General features: G+C 36.3%; 1 protein-coding gene across 2 annotated transcripts; it reads left to right on the top strand.

Moving 5' to 3' along the window:
- The first annotated feature begins 1,168 nt into the window (after positions 1-1,168).
- LOC137746883 (probable amino-acid acetyltransferase NAGS1, chloroplastic) lies at positions 1,169-8,961 on the top strand. 2 transcript variants are annotated; one of them, XM_068486901.1, is made up of 10 exons: positions 1,169-1,660; positions 4,567-4,654; positions 5,146-5,354; positions 5,468-5,619; positions 5,782-6,196; positions 6,332-6,429; positions 7,189-7,300; positions 7,421-7,580; positions 8,305-8,377; positions 8,561-8,961. In XM_068486901.1, exons 1-10 carry the CDS (start codon positions 1,262-1,264, stop codon positions 8,709-8,711), a joined length of 1,857 nt encoding a protein of 618 aa, XP_068343002.1. In that variant the 5' UTR covers positions 1,169-1,261; the 3' UTR covers positions 8,712-8,961. The 2 variants fall into 2 exon arrangements, with proteins under 2 accessions (XP_068343002.1, XP_068343001.1); XM_068486900.1 differs by lacking the exon at positions 1,169-1,660 and adding an exon at positions 3,941-4,368.
- Positions 8,962-9,015: the final 54 nt, after the last annotated feature.

Genomic DNA, 9,015 nt, shown 5'->3' with positions numbered 1-9,015 from the left:
AAAAATCTACATTGTTTGAACTTTCCCATGATGTGAACCAAATGCATTGACTTGTAAGTCTTGGTTAGGACTGCCCCATGGAAAACACACTTCACTCATAGAGGAGTGGGATTGAGTGAGAACCACATGCAACAAGATCTCATCACTTCTTGTTCATGTGTTGGTCCATGGGGTAGTTCTTTGTATGGTCCATAATGGTTTGTGTGTGTTTGTGTCTAGCTCCACTTTAGCTAGAGTGCGTTCATATGAGATGTTGATATTGTGAGGAAGTGAAGTGTTGTCTCATGTAAAAAAGTTAAAAAACCTTGCAAGACATTATAAGAAGTTACTCCTCTTATTCTCAATTAGTTTTGGAAAAGAATCTCACGTTCAGATCTCATGTTGATATGACATCATTGAGATATTGATATATGAATGTCAATTTGGTGTCTACATTATGCAAATATGTTCTCGTAGCATGTGACCGATATCAATGTTGATATGTGTTTGTGTGTCTTGATATATTAACAAAAAAAAAAAATATATATATATATATGAATAAACATATTGTCAAATATCTCGCTCTATAAATAATAAAACCATTTCAAGAAAGAGATATGACATGATAACAATGAAGTTGCAAAATACTAGTCGTAAATTTTGGAAATAGTTATCCCATGTGAATCACATAGCTTGGTGGACTATGTCTATAGACAAGTTGGGGAGAAAATAGATTCTCATGACTATATAAAGATAGACAGACATGATGATGAGAGGCGAAAAACGCCAACTTAATAATTGAGCCAAGAATAATGCGTTCCTTTCACAATCTACTTTACTTACCCTATATAATGTGTTCCTTTTACATCAAATTTTAACAATTTGAACTGTTTGTTTTCTCGATTCATATATAATCTATGCAAAAATTCAATTTAATCCGAAATCATTTTCTCATTTAATTGTCACGATAAAATTTTAATGTTTCTTATAACATAGTGTTCGTCAATTTCTTTGAAATCAATTAGATACCTCAAATATTTTTTATTTAGCTAATATTTTGTAAATATAATCTATAAAGTACAATTTGAAAAATAAACTATTGCAGTTTGATGTGGTGTGGGCCATCCCTTCCCTTGTATAAAGTTGATTGAATTTGTCTTACAACTCTACATCATTTCTCATCAGTTGCTCTACTAAAGATCTTTTCTCGGTTAATCGTTTTGCCGCATTTCATTCTTGTCCCAATAAACCCAAATATAATACCATTTTTTCCAAAAGTGCGATGGCTACTTTAAGATCAATGCCCTGGAATCAAAACTGCCGCGGCCATGACTACACTTGGCCTTCATGTCCCTGTGAAGTACCCAAAAATTTCAGTTACGCGTTCGGTTTGATGAAGGCGAAAAGTCGTCGGAGAGTTGGGGGTGTTGCGTTGGCTCCTAAATGGCAGCTGCTGGAAATGGGAATTAAAAGAAAGGGAATTAGGGTAACGGTGGCGAAAGGGTACGATGGTCGTGACCCTGCAGCGGGTGTTAATATTCCGGCGGAGGAAGATGAGAGGTTTGTGGAAGTTCTTCGGGAAGTTCAGCCTTACATTTTCTTACACAGAAGCACTACATTTGTTGTGGTCATAGCCTGTGAGATTGTTGCTTGTCCTTTCTTCTTGGATGCCGTACTTCAGGTATTTGCTGCTTTTGCAATCTCTCTCTCTCTCTATCCCCCTTTCCCTCTCATACGAGATGGTCACACACACTGACATGACAGTGAGCCTGTGAGCTCTAGCTACCGTTCATTTTAGTGCGTCACACTGCGACACAGTACACCTTATCTAACTTATTATTGGACCGATTCCTTCCTAATTTACTGAAGTTAATTACTTCATGACTCCCCTCAGTGATACATGGTAGCTAGTGATGTGTTTATTAGTAAATTTATGTTTCAAACAAATATTTATGTTATATATACTTGCATGACATTTATAAGAGTATCCCCAATGAGGACTCTATCCTCTACGAGACTACTATATTTTAAGCCTTAGCGATAAATTTTATTCTCAATGAGTCTGAAAATGAGACTAGATCCATCACTTGGGCTATCAACTTTATTTCTTGAGTAGCATAAATCGGGCTATATGTAGCCCCAAAAAACAGTAGGTCCCACAAAAAAAGTAGCAACCCATATGAACAAAATTTTATCATTCTCTCTCTACTTGCAAATACACTTATACTCTCATTTTATTATTCTTTTTTAATTCTTTTTTCTTACTTATTTTCTTGCAATGTGGCTAATTAATGATGTCTTAAATTCCTTAAGAATTAAAATTTCAAATTGATTTAACGTTCATGGGCATTGGTGGATGAAATTGTGGATGAAATTTTCAAATAATATTTTTCAAAATTGTATGATACTAATTTACCAATTGGTGCTAGGTAAATTGTTGTGTTATATGTGAAAAATCAAATTATTTCAGAGGGTAAGGTGGGGGTTTGTTTCTTTGAACGGATGAGATTGATAAGAGAATCTAATTCAACGATTCATAAGTAATTAAATCTAACTTTGTCACATGTTGAACCTTTTAGGTTGAAAGGCCCATAAAAAAAATTAAGATAGCATGTCCAAAATCAACTTAAGAAAAGTTAACACAAAAAAAAAAAAAAATCATCGCTTAATCAAATTATTATATATATATATATAGGCTTATATAGAGCTTGAAAGATATAACCCCTCACTAGAAGAAATTCTTTTATAAAGTCTCAAAGATTCCTCGGAGCTCTAAAATGGGCTATTATATCCACCACTTTTCCAACCTTATATACAGCCCCTCACTAGGAATGCTCTAAAAAATCATTCCCTTCGAGAACGTTTGATAAAATTGGAAGAATAAAAAATAAAGATAGTATAATATTTTATGTTGTGCAAATAGTTTAATAAAACAACATTGTGTATACTAGTAACCAGCACACACGTCATACTAGTAACCAACACACACGTTGTGCATATTCAATTAAGTTTGCTTTTTGTTTTAACACGACTTATCATTTAAGATAATGTTAAAGAGACTAAATTTTGTAAACTAAATGACATGGAAGTTGATGATTGGATTATGACTTAAGCATTAATAAACGTGTTTATTCCTATTGATGACACATCATTTAGTTTGCAAATTTTGGCTACAAATTTAGTCATCCTCGCATTACCCTATCATTTAATATGCATCCAACTAATAGTGAAAAAAAAAAAAATAGGGTAATGCTAGGAAGACTAAATTTGGATACAAAATTTGCAAACTAAGTGATATGTCACCAATAAAAATGAGCACGTTTATCAACACTTAAGTAATAACTCAATCATCAATTTCTATGTTCTTTAGTTTTCAAAATTTTATTTACAAATTTAATCTCTCTAACATTATCTTAAAAATATAATTATCTACATAGAAGGATTTTTTGACTTCTTCGATGCCTCTAAGTTTTGTATATGAAAAAAGAGAAGATAAAGATGCGAAAAACATTTCCCTTTTAAAATAGTGCTTATCTAATAAGTACATATTAATAAAACCTTATTTATTAACGAAAAAAGGGTAAAAAGACAGTTTTATCTTTTATCACAACAACAAAATTAAAAATAATAACGTAATTTCACAAAATAAAATTTTGTTATTTAAACCTCACATACAAATTATTTTATCACCTCTAACTTAAGAAATTAAAAAGCAAACTTCTGACTCTCTCCCTACTTCTACGTTCTGTCACACACTCTTTCTCTCTTCTTTAATTAAAAAAAAAAAACAAAACAAAACAAAAGTAAAAACTTTATACGCTAGTTTCTTATTATTATGGCGCGAATTTATTAAATTATTAGTGCGAAATTTAGGCCCAAATAATCCGCCAAAAATTGTGAAGCGGTAGTCAACCAGAAACTTTAGTGTGGGACCGTTTTAATCGTGGCGGCTTCCGGAGTTCACCCAGCACTCATCTTTTGAATTAGATCATCCTCTGTGCGTGCATTTTTCGTTCAACCCCTTCTATGGCCGCCACATACAACACTTTAGGAACCCACCGACGACTCGCCACCGTAACCGCCCAGCTAACCTCGCCTAGCCGCTCTTCTCTTACCGTCACCGAAAAACCCTGTCGGCTGCCTGTGGCGAATAGCGGGAGGCGGAAGGGCAGGGCTGGAATTTCCCTCAAGTGCAGCAGCAATGCGTATGGCCCTGTGATGGAGGATAGCGAGAGCGATTGCGAGAACTACAGTAGCATGGAGGACGAGCAGTTCGTGCGGTGGTTCCGGGAGGCTTGGCCGTATTTGTGGGCCCACCGCGGCGGTACCTTCGTTGTGATTATATCGGGTGAAATTGTGTCTAGTAGTCACTTGGAACCCATTCTGAAGGCAGGTCCTCTGCCTTTTCTAATTTTCTCTTTGAACTGTTTGGTTGCTAAGAAAATTTTCTCTTTGAACTCTTTGGTTGCTGAGAAAATGAAACAAACAATGCCAATCAACGGAAGGAAAAGAAAATCTTTTTATTCGTTTTCTTTGCATTGGATTGTTTGTTAGTATATGTCTATTTATATATTGTTTTTTATGCAGGATATAGCATTTCTTCATCACCTGGGGATCAGGTTTGTTCTTGTTCCAGGAACCCATGTGCAAATTGATGAACTTTTGGCACAGAGAGGTGAGGGTTTTATTGTATGTGATTGTTATTGTACATTCTCAATGAGTAGGGCTGGTTTGGGATTGCTTCACGGACGCTAAAAGCGTTTTTTGACACCTAAAAGTGCATCTGATTGCGTTTGGCAGAAAAACTTAGAAGTGCTTCTGACTCATAGAAGCACATTTTGGAAAGAAGCAATTGCCAGATGCTTCTTCCAGTAGTACTTACTTGTTTTTCCAGGTAGGATTTGGATTCTAGTAAACATTTCAACGTGGTTAAAGCCCGTCTACTAGAAGTGCTTTCTAGAGAAGCAATCCCAAACGAACCCTAAGCATGATATCACGGAGGGGAGTACAAAATATGATTTATTGGTGGTATTGATTTCAAAATGCATTTCTTAGTTTAGTTAGATTATTAATTCGTTAGGTTCTTGAAGTTGTTGGTTTGTTTAAGCCATTTGAAGTGCTATAAGTTTGAAACTAAGCAGGTATCTGTTAGTTGTTACTTTTCAGGAAAGAAGCCAAAGTTTGTTGGTCAGTACAGGGTAACTGACTCGGATTCTCTAGATGCTGCAAGGCAAGCAGCTGGGGCGATATCTAAGACAATAGAGGCAAAGCTTTCTCCAGGACCTTCCATATGCAATATTCGTCGACATGGTGACAATAGTCGTTTGCATGAAGTTGGTGTCAGCGTCGAGAGTGGTAACTTTCTTGCAGCCAAGGTAAGAATCTTACTCTTTCAAAAGTGACATTAAACATTAAGTTGTTTTCTTGATTTTTGAATTTTTTCGTTGGTACAAATTCTGAAAAGTACTGCTGTTATTTCATTTTTCAGAGACGAGGAGTTGTTGCTGGTGTAGATTATGGGGCAACAGGTGAAGTCAAGAAAGTAGATGTTTCTCGCATGCGTAAGAGGCTTGATGATGATTGTATTGTGATACTGAGCAACCTGGGTTATTCCAGCTCTGGAGAAACTTTAAATTGCAAGTATGCTTTATAGACATAGCTTCTAATAGTTTCCGTTTTGGTGTCTCAAATGAAAAGTTTACACAGTGCTTGTTATATATTTGGTTGATTATTTTCTACTGCCAGCTCTTCTTACACATATAATACCTAGTTGCTGATGATTTATGCTTCATTATATTTCAGCACGTACGAAGTTGCAACAGCTTGTGCCTTGGCTATCGAAGCAGATAAACTTATCTGCATAATAGATGGTCCAATTCTTGACGAGAGTGGACGCCTTGTTCGCTTCTTAACTCTTGAAGAAGCAGACATGTTGATTCGTAAGCGGGCTCAGCAGAGTGAGGTAGCTGCTAGCTATGTGAAAGCTGTTGATGAAGAAAATCTGTCTGGCTTTGGATATGGTGATCCCAATGCTACTTACCGGAATGGGAGGGCTCTTAAGGAAAATTATACCGCATGGTTTCACAATGGTGTTGGTTTTGAAAATGGGAATGGATTGTGGACTGGTGAACAAGGTTTTGCTATTGGAGGTCATGAACGGCAAAGTCGATTAAATGGTTACCTTTCCGAATTGGCTGCTGCAGCCTTCGTTTGCAGGGTAAGCTCATAACAGTCCTTTTCCCCCTGGTTTATGAACTTCAGTAATTATGTGTCTGCACAGGTTAAAGTTTCAGCTTCTTTATATGTTGAATATCAAGAACCCAGCCAATGGTAGTTTCTGATTTAATGCCAGGGAGGTGTTCAAAGAGTACATCTGTTGGATGGAACTAAAGGGGGAGTTTTATTGTTGGAATTGTTTAAAAGAGATGGAATGGGGACAATGGTGGCTAGGTATGCTATTTTTTTTTTTCAATTTACGTATCTGAATTTTGTAAACTTTTGTGACTTTCTGATGTCAGATACTAATCAACTTTAGTGTGATGATAAGCTATGCTGATGGTCCTAATTGCTAGGATTTTTTTATTGTTGATGTGATGGTCTGCTATTTACATTTTTCTGGTTTATGTTTCTTTCCTCGTTTGTGGCTTACTAGCCTAGTCAGTATTTTAGTGGAAATCCAAACATCAATTTTTCAAGCCATGTTACATCTAAATATTCATTTGATAGAGTTGCACGAGTTCATTAGAGGTTGTTTTGGTCTCATCTTGCTTGGATTGGGTATAAAATAAGTTGTAATTGTTCCTGGATGTGTATTTAACTTGTATCTTCTAATCACTACTTCAAAAAAAATCGTGAGTTTTTATTGGTACTCCAAAAAAGAACTCCTCTCTAGAAAAGAATTCAAATTTAAAAATAAAAAACCAGGAAGGAGGGAGGAGGGAGGAGTGCGGGATGCTGTTTTTGGAGTGCTAATAACAATTCCCAAATATTTTTGTGCCAAAGATATTCTCATCATCATCGGTTAACCATGCTAAGATTGGATACTGGGTACATAGGGGTAGCTTCTTGGTTTCCATTGAAGTCTTAACTTCAAGAGTTTTTTTACATGAATTATAAAAAAGGAGAGCAAACAATTGTACCTAACATATGCTGCTATGCATAAGTTTTCCTCCATCCATCCACTGACATGCATTAAATGTTCGTTCTTAGTGACCTATATGAAGGAACCCGGATGGCTAGGGCATCTGACTTCTCTGGAATAAGACAAATTATACAACCTTTAGAAGCATCAGGCACATTGGTTCCAAGAAGTGACAAACAGGTTTGTCTTAATGATCTTTTATAATTTTGTTTTACTGAACCTTCTGCCTTTCACTCGTGATTATTAATTGAAACTAATCTTAATTTGTATTGTTTTCTTGAACGGACTTTGTACCAATAGCTACGTGAAGAATTGGATTGCTTCATTGTGGTGGAAAGAGAAGGTCAGGTCATTGCATGTGCTGCTCTTTTTCCTTTCCCAGAGGAGAAATGTGCAGAGGTTGCTGCTATTGCAGTTTCTCCTGATTGCCGTGGTCAAGGGCAGGGTGATAAATTACTTGGTAATATACTGTAAAAAACTTGAATAAGCATCGATATAGCTTTTCTCTTGTTGCTTTCCTCATTTCCTAATATACTTCACTAGTTGTTGCTGAGCATATTTTCTACTGACCCTTTTGAAAGTTTAATCACAGGATAGTTCTATTCACACTCCTATTTTTACTTCTCACACACCCTTGTTAATTTTTGGCCATTGATCTTCTTCAATTCATTCGATCTGACGGCCAGAAATTGAGAGGGGTGTGTGAGAAGTAAAAATGGTTGTGCAGATAGCACTACCCTAATTATATTAACAGTAGCTAATCATATTCACATTATAGCCGAAAATATGCATTTGCTCTCTTTCTCGCAGCATTTCCAATGATTCCACTCTTACAAAAAAAGTTCTTTTACCGTTACTGTAAACTTCCACTCTTGTACTGATATCATATATTCCTAAAAAAGTGGATGGTATATGTCAGAAAGAGGAAGAAACATCAGTAACGGCTCACATCAGCGCACATACTTCTGGCCTAAGCCACGTAGATTTGGATTACATCTTGTTTCTTCCTGTTCTTTTTCTACTGAACATCTTGGATTCATTTGACCCAAGATGCTTTGAACTGAAATTTGGCACCCAATTAAAAACAAAGGGACAATTTGGACCATGTATACTATGGTATATCTGCAAACTGTATTATCGTTACTGTTATAGTCCATAATTTCTTACATTTCTAATATCTGCAGATTACATTGAGAAGAAGGCATCTTCGCTCGGATTGGAGAAGCTTTTCTTGCTTACAACCCGCACTGCAGACTGGTTAGTTTCTACTAATTGAAATACATGCTATAGTAGCCTACATATGCTTGTAGAGGGTTCACATGTGAGGGTTAGATATGGTTATTGCACGTATTCCTTGGCGCTTCGTTTTATTTTTTTTATAAGAAAAACAAACGTTCAGTGATCAGTCTTGAAGAATGACACCCGTTGTTTCTCTCACAGGTTTGTGAGACGCGGTTTTTCAGAGTGTTCGATTGAATCAATACCAGAGAGGCGGCGGACAAAGATCAATCTGTCGCGTAAATCCAAGTATTATACTAAGCAGTTATTACCAGATGCTAGCGGAATTACTGTTAACAGGGACTTCACTTGAGGTTAAAAATGTTGCCGGCAAATTCTCTGTTCACCGGGTTTAGCAGCCAAATCATGGCGGAAAAAGCTTCAACAGTTCTCAACCTGGTTCAGGATTATCTAAGTGCAAATCTATCAGCGTGTTTGAATTATGAGTTATGTATCTAAATCGACGATCACTTCGTCACACCGACGGAATAGCAAATTTGCTTAATAAATGATGGGCGAATTTGGTTATATATTCAACCGATATTTGGAAAGATCAAACTAGCGATGGAAATGGTTCATCTAAAGCTATTGCTAAAAGATCCAACTGGGATTCCCCT

Source organism: Pyrus communis, chromosome 10 (genome assembly GCF_963583255.1).
Source record: "Pyrus communis chromosome 10, drPyrComm1.1, whole genome shotgun sequence".
In the NCBI taxonomy this organism is placed as follows: domain Eukaryota; kingdom Viridiplantae; phylum Streptophyta; class Magnoliopsida; order Rosales; family Rosaceae; genus Pyrus; species Pyrus communis.
Note: the sequence above shows the minus strand (reverse complement) of the source record. Positions and strands in the feature narration are given on the sequence as shown.